Source organism: Oxyura jamaicensis, chromosome 2 (assembly GCF_011077185.1).
Source record: "Oxyura jamaicensis isolate SHBP4307 breed ruddy duck chromosome 2, BPBGC_Ojam_1.0, whole genome shotgun sequence".
NCBI classification, from domain to species: Eukaryota; Metazoa; Chordata; class Aves; order Anseriformes; family Anatidae; genus Oxyura; species Oxyura jamaicensis.
Window position 1 is genome coordinate 20,820,993 of NC_048894.1, and position 24,222 is coordinate 20,845,214.

The 24,222-nt window shown below is 39.0% G+C and overlaps 1 protein-coding gene across 6 annotated transcripts in view; it reads right to left on the reverse strand.

The window, feature by feature from the left end:
• Window positions 1-24,222, reverse strand: part of CACNB2 (calcium voltage-gated channel auxiliary subunit beta 2) — a 246,915-nt gene that overhangs the window by 102,440 nt on the left and 120,253 nt on the right. Inside the window, exon 1 of one of the 6 annotated variants that reach the window (XM_035319479.1) lies at window positions 6,073-6,208. The exons of the other annotated variants lie outside the window; for them this stretch is intronic. Within the exon in view, the coding sequence (XP_035175370.1) occupies window positions 6,073-6,105 (33 nt within the window). The 5' untranslated portion in view covers window positions 6,106-6,208. Of the gene's footprint in view, window positions 1-6,072; window positions 6,209-24,222 lie in introns of those variants that run through there. 6 annotated transcript variants of the gene reach the window in all.

Sequence of the window (24,222 nt, forward strand, 5' to 3'; positions counted from 1 at the left end):
GCATTTGTTATGTGTAAGGCCAGTAACTTTAAAGCAACTTACCAGCCTTAAAAGGTTAAACCTCTATCGTTAACAGAAGAGAACCAAATATAAATAATCGAAAGTTTAAAGGCAGCAAACTGAAATGTCAAGCGATTTGTCTGAGGATGGACAAATCACAAGTTCAATTTTCCCTCCTTTCAAGTCTGCCCTCCAAGTTACGCTCACGTGTGCCTCACGATGTATTCACCTGAACACAGCACAAGATGTTGCTGCCTTAGGCTGAGCTAAGATGAACAAGAAAAGTCATTCCAAATCTCAGGGTTTAATTTTAAGTATTCTCCCACAGGTAATTTGCAGAACAGTGCTTGCAATTTGAGTGAGTGGGTTTCCCAAACATGCAATCCTGATGTATGATTTGTAGACACGGCATGGTCCTGTGTAAATCTGCAATAGAATTAAAAAAACAACAAACACAACATTGCTCAACACCGACATGTGACTCTTTCCAATCTTAACAATACCATGATTATCCTTTCTCCCTTTACTCATTTTATGAAATAAGGTAATTAACAATGACTCAGAATAAACGCTGAAAACACATAAATGTGTTTGTCTGACCAATTTCTAGGACTTAGAATAGCAAGTTTCTCAAATAGGTGTTTTTTTTTTCCCCCTTTTTATAGCAAAATTAGCCCTGTAAGCAGTATGCCTGCTGTAAATGAAATCAGGGTTTGACTGATTTTACTCAAAAAGCACCTATTATCAGTTTGAATGTTATTTGACTGCTGCAAGACCTTTCATCCCTTCAGAAATTTAGCAGACAGACTTTCATACTTCTTAGCAGATCAGGCTGCCCTGCAGGAACCATAACTGGCATCTGTCAACATCATCTTTAATATTCTATGCAAAGTGCTCCGTCCTGCAAAAAGACATAAGCAAACTCCAGGGAACTGAAGATTTAATTTAAATTGACAACTTCAAAACTTTTGCTTGGAGAATCCAAGTGACAAATGCTGGATTTACAAGACAACCAGAACACTTGCTCTGGACCTCATGACCACATCAACGAAATTATAAGGAGGTTTTCCATTTCTCCTATGGATATTTTCAAAGAGAAATCTATGAAGACTAAAAGATTTTGAGAATCAAGTTTTGAGTTTATTCAGTCAAAAAAAAGCTATTTTTCTGCAAAAGTTTGAAAGTTGCATGTGATTTTTGAGAAAATCTATTTCAACAGTACATGTAGCTAGAAGTAAAAAGGAAAAAAAAAATGTAAAGGAGAATACTGTTCAAAATACTGAACACCAGATATAATTTCTTAAAAGCATGATCCTATTATCTATATGCTCCATCACCTGCAATGTATTTTACAAAAACTTGAGTAAACAAACCACTATTACTCCAACAAAGAATTAGAAAGCTATCAGATGGTTTTGTGGTGCTCCCCCCGCCCCCCCCCCCCCAAACATTCTCATAATATAAAGTAATATAGATGGCAAAATGGAGCCTGTCACCTTTGTCAAAACACCGTTTATTGCAAGAAATTATGAGTATTTAATTTTTGTGATACTTTTGAAATTTCTAGAAATAGTGTTTACTAACAAAAAAAAAAGTATCCAATCTGCAAATTTCCCAACAGCTTTAGTCATTAGAGCTTAGTCAAACTTTAGGTAGACAACTAAAGAAGAGGAAGAACCAAACCGTAGGCACTGCAGTGCCAAGTTGTGAAAATGTCTTCCATTTCCCCGTTCGTGCAGGTTATTCAGTCCTCCGAGCTGCATTGCCCTTTCCCTTTACATTCACAGGCCTAGCTTTTCTTCTGCTGGAGATCTTTTGTTTGCCATCTCCCTCATCCCACCAGGCTATTCTGGGGCTGCAGGACTTTTCAACTTTTGTATTGAATTTGTTCCACTGGGTATAAATAATAGTAAGTAATAACACTCATTGGTGCAAAAAAAGAAAGCAAGGTGCCTGCAAACACACTCTCCAAGTCTTGATACTGCTCCCTTGGGACAACTTCTGTTGTAGCAATAGACTATTAGAGCCATTCACTTCAAATTATTTCTGAGGAGAAAGGAGAAACTTGCATGCCTACCATTTTGTAGCGGGAAGTTCAACAGATATAGTTCAAACCCCTAAGTTGGGTTCAAAGGGTTAATGCGATTAATGGGGACAGAGAAGGATAGTGTTTTAAACTGTGAATTCAGTTATCAGCACTTTATCTCAACTGCAGAGGTTTTGGAGTAGTTAAAATGAACTGCAGTTCTGAGGAGTTAAATCCTTTCCCAGACCACCACGCTTTCTCCTAAGCTAGCACATACCCTCCCCTTTGTCATTTCATCTTAAATTGGCTATAAATGTAATGAAGATTTACATGTAAATAAATATACATTCACCTAACTGACCTCAGGAAGGACACATGAAACTAAAAGTGAAGGAAATACAGTGATTCTTCTTAAACGAGCAATTACCAAGAAAACTCCCCCCTGCTTCAGAAATGCTCCGCTAAAAAACACCTTTTCAACGGTCAACCTGTCTTCAGAAGAAATCCGAATTAATCCAAACACGGTGTCTGAGCATCCTGCTAGAAGACAGCCTGATATCTCTACCCCAGAGGGCTGCAGGGAGACACCGAGGTGTCCCAGGCCTGATGACAGCCAGACAAGCCGCCCCTGACAGTCTTCATTTGTGCACCTAAACCCAGGGGCCTACGAAGAAGGCAGCAGTGGGACACAGCTGCAGATAACCCATGGCCCGCACAAAGCTCACCCAGGAGCAGGGGCAGAGGATCTGTGGCTGTGGGAAAGGTCCTGCTGGGCCAAATGCAGCCCGGGGTGCCAGCCAGGCCTCCTGAAAATGCAAGCACAACCCTAGATTTCCCTCATCCCTTATGCAGTGACTAAAAAGGTTGTCTGGAGTAATTTTCAAATGTTTTTGCTCTGGGAGGTTAATGCTGAGTACGATTTACCAGACACCCACGAAAAGGAGTTCCCACTCTTTGTTGATTTTGACGAACTATTCCAGTTCTGTTCTGTTCCAGAAGTTTATTTTGCAAACAGGAAATCCCTACACAAACAAGTTGTAGCCACAAGATAGCTTGGCCTATAGCTTTTTACGCATTTCTCTATTTATGAAATAAAATTGCTTGCTAGACTCAAACATACCAGTATTTCCAGGTTTACAGCACAAAAAATGTTTATTCCACCAGTTCTTAAAAGGTTGTGCATTTTACCTAAAGGGCTAAAATGCAATGCCAAAGACATTTAATATCTTAAGTCTGAACATTTATGAAAAATAATAATCATCATCATCATTCAAACAGGAGAGGATGCCAGCCACATGGTTCTATTAAGTGATTTTTTTAAATATATAATTTCTCACTATTTAATGATATGAGCAGTTTTTCTGAATTTTGAGTTGTTCTAAACCCCAGCATTGTCTTTGATATCTGATCCTTAAGTAACATTATCTTTGTTTATCCAAGGTTTACAGGTAGTGTTACACAAATGTGAGTATCGGTGCTGACACATATCTAGACTTAATATGCACTCAGAATTAACTAATAATCCACGTTTGTTTATGCCCTGGAATAAAAAGAAAACCAAAGAGGTTTTCAAGACCACATGTAAAACCTGGTTGTACTGGTCTAAACGGCTAAAGTTATGCTGTTGAATGTAACTGAGTTGGAATATCACTTCGCATGCCTGTTTCTTCAAACGTGTGCACAGGTAAACATAGAGGTGTGCATATGAAACACACACAGTGATCAAAGAGAGTTATTCAAGGGCTGGGTTTTTAAGAGGGCTTTATCAAATTCCTTTAAGAGAGATTTTAATCACACGATGTTTAATTTTATTAGTAATCTTCTTTCTAGGATAAAAGTCACACTTTCACAGCTAGAGTGCCTCATACTCAATTTAAATAGTCTGAAATTAATAGTGAACTTTAAACAAAATCTCGAGATTCTTCATTGTCACTCTTTTCACTGACATTGTCCTTCAGAGATTCATAATTGTTTGTGTGGGAAGATAAAACAAATGCCTTTTCCACAGCACAGAGCATATGGTTTCATGAACTACAGATCTGTACAAAGATAAATTTTCCATTGATTCTAGGTTTTATTGAACAATAAAACTGTTCTTCTAGCTTTCATAGGCTATCTTTTCTATTTTTGGTGATTTTAAGAATAGCCCCATTACAATCTTATCACTGAGTAAACAAACATCTTGGTAAGTTTGGCTGCCAAAATAACACTAAAAAAAGCAGATCCGAATTTTCTCCAGAATAATCTTGCTTAAAAGAGAGAGAAAAAAAAAGATTATTTTGGTATGGACTTAATGAAACATTTTGTTTGCGCAAAGCAATAAACTTTGGTTTCATGGACCTCTAGAGTTACTGAAGGTAAAACAAACACACACATACACCAAAACACATGCAATTCGTTGTAAACTTCCTACATTTTTTTTTACTGATGCTACTTCACTTTGCTTGATTATGTGGAAGAACTGGAATGCAATGTCCCACCTGCCTGGGACAGGTGTCTTAAGCATTATTTTCTATGATAGAGAACTTCTATATTTTTAGTAACGTTTAAACAGTATCAGGACAAGAGACTGAGAGGTGCACTGGGCTCCACAACCCTAGTGTCATTGTTCAGCCATTTAGGTGACTTTCAATGTACTTGAGTATTTCAGACCCAAAGCTCCCACTCCCTTTACAAAGCAATAAGTAACTGCAAAAGGTGCAGAGGAACATTGAGACTGCAAAACAAAACAAAAAAGAACAACAAACACATAAACAACCAATACAGATTTGCTACCCTTTACACATAACTACAACAATGCAAAAGATTAAAGAAAAACAGTCTATTAAAAGCTTATAGTTGGAAACTTTCTTTTGCTTGTCAACTTTTTTAAACAATCAGTCAATCCACAACATAATTACTGTAATGCCGTGTTGTTTACTGCTTTGAAGAAACTGAGCTCTTTTCAGTCTCCTTGCTTGGTCTGTGAAAGTTTGTGCGACTTGCACACACAAATGAGTTCAATGTGCAGACAGCTGCATTTAAATTATTTTCCTCAACAACTTCTTCTACATTTCCTGCATCTCAAAAACATAGCTGTTTGGCATTACAAAACAAGGGGAAAAAAAATCCAGAGTAACTAAATTAATTCCTTGAAATGTGTTGGAGAACCCAGAATGCCATAAAAGGCGCTTTCATACTTCAAAGAACAATTTCAATAATCAAAACAAAACATGTGCAACTGCAAGTTGTATGCAAAGAACGTGCCACTTTTTAACACGCGAAATTTGTTTTGTTTTCCTATAGCGAAGTTCATAAACAATTCTTTTGGTCTCATTATTTTTCCCCATAGCACCTCAGGTCGTGCCTTGGTCACGAGTTGTGTGGGGGTGGAAGAATCCATCCATGCCGCTTACAACACAGCACTTGAGCCCCAGGCTGCAAAACTGCAACTTTTGTGTCAGATACCAATGCCATGCAACAATGCGGAGTTATTTGCGGTTTTCTTCTCATCTCCTCTTACATCACCAACCAATTTAAAGTGTCATTTTACACTAATACTGGAGTAAAAACAGCGTCAGATCTTAACGTGGGCATGCTGCGGGTTTTTGTTAAGCTAGCTCTTATGATGGACGTAACACTACATCACCATGGCATGTTTTGAACTGGACAAAAGAAATGGCTTGGCAACACTCCCACAAATATACAATTAAGGTCAGCTCTGCAACCCACTTGTCGTCCATCTACAGTGCAAAGTCTGAGAAGAATTCTAAGTTATTTGGAAGTGCAGCCTAAAAGTCAGGGTCGCCTCAAAACAGCCAGTATTTTGGTATTTTCTGCATCAATAAACGTGACAAGGAAAGGAAATTCAGTTTTAGCTACCAAGTAGTATCTCGCTACTTGGAGGACTTGCAGAGCAATGCCACTTCAGAAAGCAAACTGGCTAGTACTGAAGTCCAACCACAGAAAGCAGAGGCACTGGCAGAATTTCAAAGCTGCCCGGTAAATCCTGAGAAACACCCAGCGTTACAAGAAACCGTAAGAAGAAAATCCACGCGTTATCTTACCGCTTCGTATTCCTCGCTGCCAAAAAGGTACATCGCTACCCCTTGCCGGCCGCCCCGACCGCCTACGGCACCGGCTCCGGCTGCATCTCCAACTTCTCCGCCCCAGCCAGGCGGGCTCTGCCCCTCTCTGCCCCTGCCTGTGCCGCCGCGCAGCTGCAGCTCCTCGCTGCGAGCGGCCGGGGAGGCGCTGCCCGGAGCCCCGCGGCGCTGGGGGCCGGGATCGGGATCAGGACCGGGGCCGGGATCGGGATCAGGACAGGCTGAGGCCGGGACCGGGGCGGCCCGGCGGGCTCCCGCCGCCCCTCAGGCGCCGACTGGCTCCGCGGCCGCGGCCTGCGGCGGGGCAGAGCCCCCCGGGCCCCGCTGTGGTGAGGGCAGAACCCTCCGGGAGATGGCGGCGGGGCCGCCGCAGCAGGGGGGAGAGGCGAAGTGAAGCAAAGCGAAGTGAAGCGAAGTGAAGCGAATCGCCCTGCAAGCCACAGCGACTGCTTGAAGTCGCAGGAGGTGGAAATCGGGTCTGGATTCCCGAGCTCACCTAAAGGTTGCTCTGAGTCCTCTGAAGGCTCTGCAGAAAGCCTGGGAGGTATCTGTCCCGCTGTCTCTCTCATAAAGAGAAAAAAAAAATCACTCCAGGATTGTTTTCCGTTGCTATGTTTCACTCACTTCATCGCTTCCTTCTGCTGATTAATCCCAGATTGCTCTGCTAGAGAAGCATGGTGCATCTTAATCTCTGTAGCATGATGGCACTCAGGTACCCGACAACCTGTGCCCAGCACCCTCCTGGTACAGGACATGGCTCCAGCGAGTCCTGCTGCCCATGGCAGGGACTCCTGAGGCCACACCTGGCCCCTGCCCCATCTTCAGACCATGTAGAGAGGAATGCCCGAGGAACGGCAGGCAAGAAAGGAGAGAAGTGTCCAAAGAGCAGGGTAAAACACAAGAGACCAAAGACCTCGGAGACGGATTCACTGCCAGCATTCCAAATCTCATACTAAAACAGCACTTTAAAAATGTATCTCATTAAAACTGGTTTAGGAATACAAAGTAAGTCAGGTATAAGTCAGTGAGTTGCCCACTGATAGAGGTTGACCTCCACAGCTGGGGGAGAGGCCACCAGTTTGCATCCAGTAACAGCTTTAAAGCAGCACCAGGAAATCCATCTCCTCCCTGCTCACCCCTCTGATATGAGCTCTTCCTTAGAGCTCATATTGCTGCTGGCAATATATCCTGTACTCAGGACTATACATAAACTCTAGGAAAAATTACTACTGTTGTGAGCATGCAATACCAGAAGAAAATAAATGTGTGTGTATACTTGCCCATATATACATCTGTATTTATTATATGAGTGTAACACACAACATACCATTATAAGACTCCATGAACATGCATAGCACTGAAAAACAGTTTGTGCTGCTTAACTTCCCTGTCTTGCGCATAGAAAAGAGGACCAGAGCTCTTCCTAAGAAAAACACCAAGTGATGCAGTTCAAATATGGTGTAGACATCTTCCCCGTTCCTCCTTCCTCAGCCCCCTGCCTATCTTAAATAGATCTTGACTATCTGTTTCTTTGCATGAGTTACAATACTCTTCTCTCAATCTGCCTTCGCTGTCAAAACAGACCTTTGGTCTTCTGTTGACTGAATGTGATGTGATTCATAAATCATGATTTAAGTTAGTGTATATATTCAAATGCAGAGTTAAAACCAAGCTAGGTACTCTTGGAAAGAGCAAATTAGAGATCAGAAGACATTAATTTTGTTTCCTTTCACTATCTTCCAGCCATATGTTTACAAAATAGCAGTAGTTTAATCTGTCAGCCAAACCGGTCACTTCACACTTTCACAAATTATGCTTCAAACAAGTAATATCACAATATTGTGTTGCCACAAATAAACAAAACATGCACCATTCCTGCATCAAGGTAAATAACAGACAAAAAACACTGCTAACTGAATGCAATTATCACTCATCCAAGACAGTTGCCACTACTGATGCTGAAAGAGCATGGTTACATACGCTTATTAATTTGAACATAATTGTCTCAGCTTTACTGCGCAGCTTTTTAATGTGAAACCACACCTGTCAATACTAGGCAAAGCTAGTGTCATCACCCATTACTTTACTTGTCTCATACAGCTCTTATAAGCAATTGAAAAAAAAAAAGAAGAAAAAAAAAAAAAAACGCAACCAAAACAACCAAATGAAGAAAAAAACAGCGGAAGTGTCACAGCTGTTCCTACTATCAAGAATAAGAAAAGCATATTGCTCTCCATGTATTAAAAATTGTGGTGATCTTTTTCTGAACAGTTTCATCAGCTCCTGTACTTTGGGCATGAATATGAAATCAGGGGGCAGGGGGGATTACAGTTCACATACACTCAGGAGAGACTAAGGGCTTTATTCAGACTGTCACCGTAAGTGACTTACATGTCACAAGCAATTCTCACTACCGACAGTACAAGCAGCCAGAGTCTGGCAGCTTGGACGGTAAATAAGCTGAATTGCTCATTGCTCTCCTGAATTGAAACATCATGACAGGTACCCAAGTCTATCTTAGGGCTCCAGAAAGCAAGTCTGTATATAGCTTTTATGGTTCAAGAGTTAAAGTCTGCAAAAATGTCACCCCTGTTGAGGATGTTTAAACTTATAACAACATGTGAATGGTCTGTGCTCTACTCCTAGTCCATGGCTAAGTGACAGCAGTGTATTTTCTCTGTGCATCCCTTCTCCAGTGGCTCAGTGTGGCATGGGACTGGACAGCACTTGGAGGACAGCGTCTCTCTGGTATTGATCCTTACCACAAGGCAGTACAGATGAAAAATCTCAGGATCAGTGTAGAAAGAGTAAGCACAGAAGTGGAAATGTCAGAGAGAGGAGTGGGTTGGAAATGGGAATCAGGCAGTGATGGGACAGCAGTAGAGGGAATGGGAAGGTAAAAAAAAAATAATAATAATAATAATAAAAAAAAAAAGTGCAGAACTTGGAAAGCAAGCAGCATGACCTACAGGAAGGAGACACTAAAAAAAAAAAAAAAAAAAAAAAAGCTGGGCCAGCAGACACAGATGAAGATTGGGTGATACAAGTGTTCAAGGTAGGCGTGGAATACAATAGGATTTGGAAAGACCTGCACAGGGACAGTCAGTTACCTGACTAGCCTAAAGCTAGGCCAAGGTAACGAGGGAAGAGGGGAATACCATGGAGAAGCTCAGAAAGATGCTGACCCAGACTTAGGATGCCCAAGCAGAACTGCCTGATCAAGCAATTAGTAACTACCTAAAATCCTCTAAGATGGAGACTTCAGCTGGAAAGCAAGTTTAGCAATGCAGCTGGGATAAACACAGTGTGCCATAAGTACTGCAACAACTCTGAAAAGAAAGAATGTGGAAACAAAGCGAAGGACTCTGCCACAGTGTGGAATTGCTCCTCTCCTTCACTGGTACCCTCCAGCACAACACATGCTTTTAAGTATGTGTGACAAAGAGCTACACAGGAAAACAAACACAACTTGATCCAGACTGCACCTTAAGATGCAGCCTTCAGACTAAAGAAAAACAAGCTACCTGGAGGCTTGGCCATGAGAGTCAAGACTGTAGACTGAAATGATGAGTAAATCACAAGAATAAAATAAATTATATCTTCAGTGTTCTAATGTATGCAGTTACTTATAGCGTAGTCCTTACTCATCCGTGGAATCAAGGACAGCAGTAGCAATATGAAACATCTGTTAACGAAAGGCAAGCAATCAAAACTGTAGGTGTGTCAATGAATGTGGACTGTTTGCTCTGGTTGTTTCTGTAAGTTTTGTTCCTTTCACACAAATCTATTCATGTGTATAATCCGTAACGGGAAAGAGTAAAAAAAAGACAGAGCCAGACTCTTCTCAGGGATTCCCAGTGACAGGGCAAGAAGCAATGGGCGCAGATTAAAATACAAGAAATTCAGTTGCAACAGCGGGAAAAAAAAAGTTTCCTCTTACTGTAAGTGTGACTGAGCACTAGAACAGGTTGTCCAGAGAGACTGTGGAGTCTCCATCTTTGGAAATACTCAGAAGCTGCCTGGACCTGGTCTTGGGCAACCAGTCCTATATGACCTTGCTCCAAGCAGGCAATTGGACTAGCTTATCTCCAGAGGTGCATTCCTACATCAAGAAACCTGTGAAACCATAACAAACTTGCATATATTAAAAAAAAATAAAAATAAAAATCAAGTTCGTGCTGAGATGTTATTGATTCCACCCCTTGATTTTAATTTTCAAAGATTAAACATAATGACTTTTCAAATTGTCTAGGACAGCATTCAACTCCAGTATTTAAACTCTGACCCATGTCTTTCAAGCATAGCTATGAATCGTCTCCACTATAAATAACCTTGTATATCATACTACTTCAACATAGTGCCTTTGGGAAAACAAACAGAAAAAAATGCTGACACGGTTGTCAAGGTTAATAGACTAAACAGACGCTCCTTGATAAACACAAATCTTTCAACTTGCATCCAGCAGTAACAACTATTTTTTCCTTCAAGAACTCTAATGGAAAGCAATTGACTCCCTCTTACCTAATTCAGATTCACATTCAAATCCCAGTGAAGAGCATCAATGGCTTGTAACTTTCTTTTGCACAGCTAGCAACAATAATTTTCTTGTAAACACAAGGAGTGCTTCGTGCTTAAGGGAACATTGGCAATGCTCCTATTTTCATTTTTCATCTACCTGTGGAAGAAAACTCCAGAAAACTAATTCCCTTTCACATATGAGACTGAAGAGCAAGAGCTATTTCTCTTCAATTACCTGCCTTCCAAACTATCCTCTCCCGCATCAACACTACATAGCTGTTTAACAGTGTTACTTAAAATGGAAAATGATAATTAGCAAGTAATTTTTCAATTTTTCCTATGAAATTTAGCAATTTAGCTGTCCCATTCATTTTCTCCTATGGTGCTCAGGATAACTGTGGGCACTGCACTTACATTGGCATAAACTGTGCCCAACTGCACCTCCAGAAGTGTTACTGATCCGTGAAAGAGCTACCAAAAGAAACTGAAGCCTGTGTTTTCCTGTTCCTTAGGAATGTTTTGAAAAATGTGTCTTCTTCAATTCTTATAGAGAAAGTTACTCCTTGAATGAACTACACAAGTAATCAGTGTTCCGGTAGTTAAAGCAATGAGGAAACAAGACTGTGTTCTAAGAAGTATCTGAGTACTTTAAGAAAATGGATTGGACTCTCTCATCAAAAGTGACTGGAAACAAACTAACCCAGAAGAGTTAACATCATAGAGCACCAAGCTGCTGCACGACGGCTCATATCCTTTCACTATTGGTACGCAATGCAGCTCCTGCTAAATGTTCCTATCTGTAAATTACGGTGGGAGGGGGGACAACTCAAAGACCTCTTCTTCTAGTTCTCTTGGGCAACACCTTCCTTTCTTTTTAAAGCACCTCCCAAAAATACATAGTTTGAATCAATTAAAAGGTTCACTGGATATTGTTTTTTTCTTAGATTTTCATTTCAGAAGTGCTGGGCAGCATCCCAGAACATGGTGCAGACTCCAAACCACAGAGATGATCTGCATTCAAATCCAGAAATCCAGAAGACTTTGTATTTCTTTTCAGCGTATTGTATTACAAATACATAAAGTTCATCTCCTGCATAAAAGACCATACACTACATAAGATATTTGTAATGTTCTACATATGGTGTACATCTGAAAAAGGGTTGATAAGTAACATTTTATTTGATGAGATACTATTTCATTTAGGTATATTACTAAATGATGTCAACTAAATGAAGATGCAATAATTAAAGACCTCCTTAAAATTAATGACGCATCTTAGATCCCCATAACAACCTTACAATTAATGAATAATAAAATAAAGTTTGAAACTATGCCCATGGAACTATTGGAAAGCTATTTCAATTTTATTTTTAAACACTGAAGCTGCTTATCATTTGCAGATTGTTATTGGTTATTATGGTTACCATTCTCTAACACAATCCAATCTGCCTGCAGTTTTCTATTTCAGGATACAGCAGTGATAACATTAACAGCATACTAGACTTCTCATCTTGCAAATATACATACATTAGGGGCACATGCTATCTCCTCTTGCATTAGAAGATAACATGAGCATGTTCTCAAAGTGTTACAGAAATAACAAGCTACAAGTGGCTGTCATTCTTGCAGTCAAATACTAAAACATTTAACCCAACTCACAATGAGAGTCATGAACATAGCAAAGTTTTGGTACCATTTTAGTTGTATAATAGGTCCTCTGCATTATATTGGAGAGGTGTTATAAAGTTGAAAGATCAGTCCACAGGTGATTGTTCCCATGTATGGGCAAGATTTATTTGTATGGTTTTTCCCGTTTGTTTGTTTTAATATAGTGCAGTCATGGGGAATATCATATTATTTCAGTCTTGAAGCAGTGAAGCACAGAGAATGGGGATACAAACTTAAGGAGCAAGTCAAGTGGTCAACATGCCCTCACTGGTCTAAGACACGTGCAGAAGTGGCCTGCAACTCAAAGTGTAGCCAAACATTTCTGAAACAGCTGTAGCCTTTCTCAGAGCTTTATGAGGCTGGGGAAAAATTAATTGCAAGAGAAATGCATATGCTTTGGAGCACAAGAACAGCAATAATAGAACCAACCTTTGAAGTAAAATATATAAAATCTATACAACTTGGAAAAAATAGCCTGTGATGGCTAACATTCCTTAGAAAATACAGATTTCCACTGAAAATTTAGCAATTTAACTCTTTAAAGTCACCAGTACATACTGCTGATCTGCTACATCAAATGCTACATTAAATTAAAACTGGGATTTATTCCCAGTGAGAGGCTTTCAACTCTCACATGCGGAACATGTCTGCTCCTGAGCATGCACTATACTTCATGTGCCTCAGGCAACTTGATGATCGCTGATCACTGATCTCCCAGAGCTAGTGACTAAGGAGCGACTGTGGGAATCCCGTTGGCTTGTAGCCTTGTCCAGAAGCCACCTGGAACTGCCATGGATATTAACTACCTCTGTCCACATTTCCACATCCTGAGAATTATGCTAAAGTTAGAGGTTGTCCTCTGGGTCCTCAGGACATTCATTTATCAAGTGATATTTCACAGTGGAATGGTCCAAGTGCTGGTTCCTTTAAAACTGTTTTTTTTTTTTTTTTTTTTTTTTTTTTTTTTTTAAATGAGGTACTAATTCATAGACCAAACCCAATCATACCTGAAAGTCATTTGTAAAAGTCCATGTAAAACTTGAGCTATTGATAACTCTGCATTCTGTTCTCATTTCAGAAGCGAAAGCATATCTGATTAGCAGAGCTATAACAGCAGGCTACAAAGGCATTTTGGCACTCTTTGCTTTTGTTTATTCATTTTTGGCACAAGCCATCATTCCCTATTTCCATCAATTTAAGTTATTGATTCTCACCAAATATGGTTTCTTTGGCCTCATCATGTCTTCAAATCTCAGTTCCCATTCCTAATTTTTACTATATTTGTAATATTTCTGATGCCTGCATTTTTGGCAATCCTAGAAGCGTTATTAATTATGTTTAATTTTTATGAGAACTGGTTTGTACAATTTAACGAGTTCCAGTGAAATGAGTTCTGGTGCAATGTAAAAGCTGGAAAAACTCTGCTCGGCAGAAAGGGCTATGTATCACTTGAGACCCACTTCAGGGCTCAGAATATGAATTAAGTGGAATTTAGGCAGCATACGTGCTGTTGTAATGACCTCTCGCACCTCTGAGTATGAATGTCACCCTGGCACTGCAGAAATCTACTTTGGTCTAACGAGCAGGAAGCGAGAAGCATAACCCTGGCTAATAGGAGCAGTAAGTGTAACTCTCAGCGTGTTGCAGTGAAAGCAGAGTCAGAAGAAGCAGTCTGCTAGCTAAGTGAAGTCAGAAGCTGGTAAGGTAATGGACATAATTTGAATAGTTAAGTTATATCATGCACAGATTTAATGCAATATGTGAGAAAGGCATTTTCAGAACTCCCCTGATGAAATGCAGCAGGTAATATACTTGCAGTCCTGCTTCCCTGTCCACCCTAATTAACAGAAATCTTGTTGGCAGTGAGTAAGAGTGTTAGATCCTGAATAAAAGGGACAGGGTTCCAGGGTCTTTTCTCTCCTACACAGAAAATATATAAATTGTTTCCAAGTCAGTTATATTATTTTAGATCAGCATAAATTTGTGATTTTTAAATTTCATTTTTCCTTTTGGTACTTTTTTTTTTTTTTTTTTTTAATTCCTTGTTGCTACAATTCCCAGTCAACATTGATTAAATAAGTGCTCTGAACAGCCTGTTTCCTCAGTGTTGTCATTACTGAGAATTCAAAATGTGTACCTCAAACTATATTTCTCTGCTGCGTTTTACTTCTTAACCCGAGACTGCAAGGTCATAATCCTCTGAGAGAGGCTTCAGCACTTTCTACACCTCAGCTGGACTTTTAAAAGGTGAACCTTCTGGTGTTTCAGCAGACATCTCCACACCTTTTCCAGGTTCAGATACGTGACGCTAAGGTGAGTTGGGTGACGACTTCTGCAGTCACCAAGAAACTCCTACTGAGTTCAAAAAGTTTACTAAACAACTGATTTACTACAATGACAAAAAAGTGAATATCATAAGAATTCTGATCAAATCCATAATTGCTTATCTTAATATGGCAGTGACCTATAAAAACATATTATTTTAATCCCAAGCTACATTAATTTCTCCTCTCATCACAAAACTGAACCTAAGGAGTTTATTGTGTTGGGCATGAGATGACCTGAATAATGGATTTACACTAAGCCAGCATCAATGCAGAGTTGCTTTTAAAACTTAAGGATTCTCTCAAGCAGTCTAGTTCAGAAACCTTAAGTTTCTCCGCCTAAAACAAAAGTTACATGAAGTCTATACAAATTATAACAAAGCTGAGACTCATGTGAAAGCACAGCAATAGAAGCTGATCACATTTTCTTAACAGAAAATATCCAGCCAGAAAATACGAAAGCCAGAAATATCACAATGTTCTGGGAACCTACCAATTTACTTGAAATCTGGCAGAAAGTTCTCAAAGTGCTTAGGTTGACTTTTATAGCATTCCACTGTAGCATGAGCTCCTGAAACTGTTACCTAATTAAGCACTTTGGTAACTCATTCCTCGTACACAATGATACTGATTCCGAGATGAACTGAAAATACTGTTGAAAAGCAATACTTAGACTTCAAATGTTACTTTTTCCAATACCTTATATTACAATCTATTAGTTTCTAGAGAGCAAATAGTAAAGAGATTACTCTTTCACATACAATTATTTTTTCCATTGTTACATTATTAGAAAAGGGAAAAAGGAAAGCTATGCCTATTTTATTCTTGTATAATAATAAAGTGTATGTGGATATGACAAATAGAAACTACCAGAACCTATCAAATGAAAAATAGTCACTGAGTGGCGCTTAAGGAAGCAAAATCATAGTCTCTTCGTAAGGTGAAAAAGGAAGCCTATGCATGTCCGGGTCTCACAAATTTGCAGAGAAAAGCTTTGACTAATACAAATTTAATTGCACATAAACAGTGATGCTTACTTTACTGAGGACTTTGTCAGACTGAGAGATGCTGAGCAAAAACTATCGCAATGGGAGCAAGTCCTACCAATGACACCCCTGGATCAGAACAAACCCATTCAAAAGGAAATTTAGCTTTTACTCAGAATTGCTAACAGATCTTAAAAATGATTTTCTGATACTAATAGTCTACAAATATAATTTACTGTCAAGTTAATAATTTTTAAGCGATGAGTATTCTAACTTGTCAATCTGTCAGCATCTTTTCAGCAGCCTCAAAAGATTCAGGAAAAAAATAAATATATCCATTAAAAGACTGCAAAATGCAATGTATCATTAATGACGAGCTGCAGAAAAACAAGTTGTTTTGTGAACAGCAGAAGTAATGAAGCCTGGTTTCCCACTCACACCTCCACAATACCTTTAGCTCGCTCTCATTTCCCTACACACCACATGCTCTGCACACTCAGTTCCCCTCCCCTCACCAAACTTCCCTTCTCTTTCCATGAGTTACTGGTTGAACAAGAGGCAGCATTTGGTTCAGCTACTCTGGAGTTAAATTTGTGCTAATCAGCTGGTGGGATGCTATCTTTTAGATGACAGAAGACCCCAGAGAGTGCTTTGACTTAAACACTGGCATGCAGAGCAAATGGCTTTAGCAGCTCCAGCCAGGTCCCCAAGAAGGTCTCAGTAACTCCGAGACTTCTGTAAGACTGATTTAAATTGGTCATTGGACTGAAGTTACAGAGAAGCACAACTAACAGATGGAAAGTGGGATTGCATAAATCTTCTTTTAGGGAGCCAACCTAAAATTCAGAGCTGTTAAACAAAGACTGTCCATACGCTTTAATACTCAAAAGCTTGTTTAAATGTAAAATGCTGCGTGAGCAGCAATGTAAACAAGTGTACTTTTTGAACTATCTTTTTCTCAGAACAATGGTTGCTGTTATTAAGCAGTTGCAAGCACAATGTAAGCACCAGGTTTTCATGCAGTGCACGTGCAGAAACAGTGGAGCATAAAATATGTAGAGAAATACTGTACTTATAACAGTGGATGGTAGGGATCAGTAATAAAAAGACTGTAAAAAAATCACGTGTATATGTAGTTAGAATACCCATTTTTACAATTATAATATCTTCTGCACTTTATCTCATAGCAAAAAGTCACTTTACAAGAGAGCAGCCCAGTGGCTCAACAGCCACTGGGTAATATAAATGTAAATGTAACCTCAATGTAATGTAAACATCAAGGTTTAAATGTAAACCTTAATGTAATGGAAGTTTAAAGGCTCTTTACCTCCCCTTCTTTCACACCCTTTTTATTCTGCATTTCTGCACTGTCCATCCTAGTAAGAAAATAACAAATCTAACCCATTTGATTTTATGAATTTCCAGGCTTGTTCATTACAATTTGAACTAAAAACAGCAGCTGAAATTTCATACACCACTGATGCTGAAAACAAATTCAGGAATATTGGGATAAATTGGCAAAAGTCAGGATATCACTTCACTGTGTCCTCACCTCACCCATGACACAATGACAGCCTCAGCAGACCATAAGGAATTACTGTGCCTGATGTGCTTACAGTTTCTGGCAGTTACAGAACTTTCCGTATTGTATAATTTTATGTCACAAGGACTGTGTTGGTGGTAAAAACATGTCAGTGGTTATGCAATAAGTATTATTTTATCTTATTGTAACATTTTGACTAGAATACTTCAGCAGTTAACTTGTTACGAAGGACATCTGTCATTAAGAGACTATCACCAGTAGTCACTTTACTTAATTATACGTGTCAAAAATATGAAAGAGAAATCAGGCTGTATCTTTTAATCTTCCCAATCTTCCCACTGTTTCCTACTTTGCCATCTAAACAATACTTTTTTTTTTTTTTTTTTTTTTTTTTTTTCTCAGTTATATAGTGTTTGAGGACTGTTGCTGCTAAAAAGAACCTAATTTGCAAGCACAGTTTCCTATAAAATCCTTCTGAACAATGAGTGACTACAGCCAAAATTTGTATCAGCCAAGTTAAACAGTCCACTCCCCCTGAAAACATATCTAAAAACTAGGAGAAAAACTGAGGGAACAGGAAGAGTCCTCAACCTTCATTTTGAAAGAAGGGTCAACCAAATGTTCAGAAACGCAGATTAAGTTGCACAGATGAAATTGCCTTTTTTTTTTTTTCCTTTTTTTTTTTTGTTTGTTTGTTTTGTTTTGTTTCTTCCTTTCCCCTGGTCCATTCTCCTTATTAAGGGTCTGCCATGAAGCTGAAATCCACACAATGAATGTTGATGACTTTAGTCAAGTTTTGTTCCTTTCCACCCATTTTACCTATCCTGCTTTCTTGCTACACAAGTCCTGTACATCAACAGCATAGCCTCCTGGGCCCCCTCACCCTTTCAAGCAGGGGCTCTCCTCCTTCCACCAGCACCTCTATGATAACGCCACGTAGAGCTCAAGACTGCTTCATGCTGCCATACAGAATTAATCTCCCAGATTTTATCCATTTGTAATTGTACTGGGATTTTCAGAGAATGCCAAAAGACACTAATTCATCACAATTTTTAAGTGATTGGAAAAGATATATTAAGACCTAAAGAATTAAGCATTTAACTATATTAATAACATTAGAAGATGCAAAAGGCAGGTACAGTTACAAGTGATTTCCACTATCCTGAACATCTATGCCAAAAACAAGTTCAGTGTAACTGTAGGCAGCAGTTGCATACCTTCCTACAGCACGACATGCCTATAAAACCCACTGATGAATTGCTCCCCTCCGTTCCCCAAACACAGGTGCGGATTTAGATCCTGAGAGAAGAGCAGCTGTCCATGGGTGGACAGAAGGGAAGTTAGCAATAATCACTCCACTTCCCACTTGGAATATAATCCAGAGAAAGAAACAATTCAGATTTGCTTTCCTTCAGGGAGAGTGATGCAGAGCAACTCTTACACAAGGCACTGTCCCTGAGCTTTGTCAGAATAACTCTGAAAAGCAACTGTCATGCCTCTGATACACTTCTTCACTGCAACCATATTCAAATCTCTCATACAGCAAGTTTTTGAGCCAAGCATTTGGCTAAAGTTTGTTTTTACTATTACAGAAATACGTTATTTTTACTATTTTAAATCTCTATTCTCTGTTTACTATGGCACAAAAAGGAAAACCATGCACACCCAACTACAATTCTTAAAACATATTTGTTGTCTACCTATATTTTATTTCAGAAGCACTGCTGGTGCTGGGATAGCTGCTGCTATCATTCCCTGGCACTAGGGACACACACCTGGGAAGATGCTGCCAAATCAACTCTTGTGACAGCGGTACAACCCAACCCAAAGCAGAAATATCAGAGCATAACATTTGTGCCTGTCCAGAGAATGTACTTCAAAGTATTGCCAGCAGAGAGTCCCATTGCTCTCAAATTGAGGAGAAAACAACCGTTTAGCACAATCCTAAAAGCACAGAACAAACAGCAAGCTACTTCATTTCAGCTATGGTTAATAGGGTTACAGGCAGAAGTGCTCACAGCAGCAGCCACCTGCACAGGCTTTTACTTCTGCTCAACTCCAGTATTTGTATTTTTTTCAGAAAGACAGCAACTTAGTACCTGTATATATATATAAAAAAAGGCAAGCACATTTTTCAACACTGTTTCTTGGCTAGATGAGAGCAAAGTGAAACATTTTAACCGCAATTAAGTTAATTTGTTAGCCAGCCTGTACACTTCATATTAAAGCACTCCCCAGCATCTGGTCTGCACTCCTTCAGCATATGCTTACCCCCAGCGTAACATGCTTAGCTTGAGGAGCCATCAGGCGTCTGTCGAGCATGTCAGGCTTGCTCCAAGTGGGCCAGCTCTCCCAGCAGCAGCAGCACTTCCTCCAGGAGTGAAATCTCCAAAACAGAGCAGCACACTGGCAAAAACTTCAGCAAATCAGCCTGCATTAACCAACATTTGAGTTTCTTCTCGTCCAAAGGCTGGTTTAAAATGCCAATCTTTTGCCTATACAAAGTGATACTGTTTGCTGGAGATTTCTCTCAGCTGTTGATCTGATTCAGTTCCTATGTAAGGTTACAGCTCAGCACAGAACCCGTCACCATCAATTAACAAGTAGGAGTGGGAGGGCTCTGTGCTCCCAGCAACGTCTGACGCTTTAGGAAAGAAGCCTGCACACTTGCTGGAGTAATACAACATTTTATTAATCTCAGATGCATGCCTTGCAGCGCACATGGCCTCCTGTTAACGTCCAACAACTAGCTATGTAATAATAAACAAATCACGGAGAAGTGTCTGAATGTGAAAAACACATAATCAGATTTCTTTATGTTTGTGGATATGGATTTGTTTTTATTTTATTTTACTTTTTTCTCCCCTTTCTGAACAGAGATGTTAGACACTGGTATGTCAGATTGGAAATCTCAAGTCAGGTGGGAGATCTCCCAGTTAAAAGGAAAATTAAGCTTGATTACAATTAGGTAGATGATACATTCTAGTGAACCTCAACCATGGTTGCTTATAAAAGCTACCATTCTAAAAAAAATAAAATAAAAAATTGCCACATTGGTATTCTGGTACTTCCATGCATTATCTGGTCGACTCAAAGTGTCAGGAAAACTCCCATGCACGCCATTATTGGCCCGTAATGCGTTTAAGAGTTTGCAGGATTAGGGTCAACCAGCTTACATTAAGAGTATAGGGTAAATGTAAATAAGAAGAAAGAGGAATAAATGTCTGTATTTGATAAGAGGCTTCCAAAGGTATAGCAAAGAGGAATAAGGTACAGGGGGCAACAGGTAAGAACAAAAAACTGCAGGGAGCCAGCTTTCTGCCCCTGCTACCACCAAGACAAGAAACGAGAAGGCAGCGACTCCTGAGAGTAGCAAGAAGCACAAACATTTTTGGAGGGCTCCAGCTGCTCAGTGAGCCAGGCAATCTCTTCTGATTGCCCCTATGGCCCCCTGCTACCACAACCTTGCCACGTAAACCCACTACAACCTGGAGACAGGCTTTTAGTATGTGAAGCAAAGTCTCATCAAGTCAAATCTGGTCCATGAGAGCTAAAAACATTTTGTATTTCAAAAAGCCAAACCCATAATACTGACTTCCTAAGTTGACTCTGTAAAGTTGGAGAGGGACACCTACTTCTTTCGCTACAAGAATCAAAACATATATATATATATATATGTACATATACATATATAAAAAGACTTCAGACTGGTTTCCATTTATATTAATTGTTTTCTACACATATTTTTATACAGTCACTTCTAAGGTGTACCAAGGTCAATATAAAGTTATCCTCTTTTCTTTCCCCCAAAAAAAATCACTGCACATGTGATTTATTTATTTTTTATTATTTACTACCACTGCATACCACATTCTTACCAATTCTAGCTCACTGAAGCTAGAGCTAGTTTTTATCTTAGATGTTGAGATGGCAAATTAAATTAAAACAGTAGAATTAAATCAGCAGAAACCTATCATATATATCTGATAGCCAAAGATTTATTTCTCACAAAATAGATACTTCTATTTACATGAAATGGATTCAGGAAAATATAACAAATAAATTACACAGAAGATTAACAACTGCTTGTATAATTTAATTTGACTTCCAGGAGGCACTTCTAGGCTGTATTATTAAACTTGAAATGTTGAAACCACTCCTGTTTTTCAGAGGAAGCAAACAGAAAACTCCAAGCTACAATTTTAGAAGGATGTGAGAAGTATAGCAATTTCTGATGCAATACTATATTAATAAAGTTTTTTTTTGTTTTTTTTTTTTGTTTGTTTGTTTTTTTACAGTACGATTACTGAGCTAGTTTTTTGGCAAAATCAACATCCTTAAAGAGTTTAACACATGCTGTGGGACACAGATACCTTGGGGCAAATCAGAGCTGTTCTGAATACACAATCACAGTCCCAGCTGGAATATCACGTTTCGTACAGGGCAGAGGGCAGCCCTGATTCTTTCTGTCCTTCAGCAGATTTTACAGAACACCAAAACCAAGCTTTCAAAACCAGGCTGTCATAATGGCAAATTTCGGCATCACAATATTGAAACAAAAGAACTTTGTACTAGAAAACGCAATAAAGAGATGACTTAAGCTGCAGACACAGTAACAGGGAAATTCCCTGGTACTGATCATGATGTTTCAAAATCTCCCTAAATCTCCTAGACATAGAATAGGAGGGTTTTTTTTTAAACAAAACTTCTGAGCAACAGATTGTCACAAAACTAGAATGGAAAAATGTCAGCTGACTTCTGCCCCTTCTTGCCCAAGAGGGTGAATTGTCACCTGAGAAGTACTAGGTTTATTAAAAGCTGTGTGCTGTGCATTTCCTGACAAATTAATTAAAGTGCCTTAGAACAAAAGTGAGCGATCTTCAGTCACTTACAGAAAAATATAAGGTCTTTATAATAGAATAGGGACACAATTAATCCAATGACTACTATTTTCCTTTATTCTTTATTCCTATATGGCACCCATGGAGAAGAGAAGTAGCTTTAACAATAAATATCAATATTCTCTATTTACACAGTGTTTTCATCAGAAGTTTCAATCAATTTTAAATACAACCTTATGAAATTTTACTGTATATTTGGACAATAGTCCAAATGAATCAGTAGAAGCAATGAAAGCCTAAATACTCAGTCTAAAAGAAACTCATTAGTGGATGTCTGATTTTATTTTATTGTACTATTTTTATTTTACTTCTTTAATTGATAAAATGATGCATTTGGAATCTGTCTCTTTCAGTCCCAAGCTGAAAATGGATGCCTATCTAAAAAAGTTCTTGTTGACAAACCAGATAATGAGTTACTAGAGATCACAATAGGCAATATCTCAGAAGTAATAAAACTTTAGAAATATGAGTAATTTTTCTCATCAACTGATCTATATGTGGACATGTGGGCACTCTTAGCATATGGCAAACAAATTAAGAGAATTTATTGTAATACTGCCTCATTAAGGATTATGTTATCTGGCATTTGCTGATGGAAAAATGCATGACTAGATCAAGCCTGGTAACTTGTCAATCCACTTCTAAATCTGATATATTCACGTGGATTCTTCTGTTTTTCCTTTTTTTCCAATTTTAAAAGCAGAAATTGTATTTCATAGAATCATAGAATCATGGAATGGTTTGGGTTGGAAAGACCACCCAGTTCCAAACCCCTGCCACGGGCAGGGACACCTCACACCAGACAGGGTTGCTCAAAGCCCCATCCATCCTGGCATTGAACACCTCCAGGGATGGGACATCCACAGCTTCTCTGGGAAGCCTGTGCCAGTGTCTCACCACCCTCTGAGTGAAGAATTTCCTCCTAACCTCTAATCTGAACCTCCCCTCTTGTAGTTTAAAATCATACCCTCCTGTCCTGTAATTATCTGCACGAGTAATAAGGCGCTCTCCAAAATTCATTTTGCTTCAGTTATCTGAGAGCAAAAATAAAATTGCTTTTATTCAGTCATTGGGTACCTCACCAGTCTTGCACAATCTCAAAAGACAAATTCATGTTTTTGAGATTCCTCAACCAACTCTTTGGCATGAAGACCCCATACATAGTTAAGTACTGTGTAAATTAAGTAAGGGTATAAGTTATGTACTGCTTAAGCCATTCCCTTTCCTGACCAGCCTCTGGCACCAAAGCTTACAGTGAAATATTATGAGATAACCCACTGAGGGCCTAACTTCCCTTGCGAGTTTAATTTCTATTTTGTAATGCATAGCAATAGCTATGCAATGGAATGTTCTTTCAGTTTTAAAGCACAAAAGAGTTCTGTTTCAAAATGAGTATCTTAAACTCAAAACATAAATAAATATCCACCCCCACTTAACTCAAGTAAACACTTGTGTAACTTTTACCAAAGTATATACAAAAAAAAAAAAAGGCTTAAAAAACAGAAAAACAGACAGTTGTACTTAACATCTAAATGAAGCATTTTTATACTAAAGCTAATTCATGTCACATTTCCCCCCCTAAAGTATAAATTTAACTCCAGCCACAGTGAATAAAGGCACACTGTCCACGCACACATTTTGATTTTACACTTACAATAGCTATAGACAATGTCAGCTCACTGAAATCTCCTTTGATGTTAATTCTCCCAAAAACGTTCTTATTGGCATGATATGAAGCTCACGAGGCTCTCTTTGCTTGGCTTTAGCTTAGGCCCTTACATAACTGTAACATCTGGGGCCCATTTCTACTATACAAGTTCAAACAGACACAATTTCTACATGTATAAATTCATTTCTGTTTAACAGAAGCATGTGTTTCAGAAAAGTAGGACTGATACACAGTTCAGTTCAGCTGAACATATAGTACATATTCTCCTAGAAAATAATGAAATAATGCTATCTTCTATATCTTGTATGTATTCCGGTGTATTTTTTATTTCTGTGCTCAGCAAATTCATGTCCATCTCTGCACAGGGGATAAAAAACACAGCAGATCATTATTGCTACTTCTGGAACTACTGGGAGGGAAAAGGTCCAAGGTCAGTACCCTTCTCCTACATTATTCTCTGTACTGTACAAATTCTAGACTAATCTGTGGCCTTGCTCAGGGG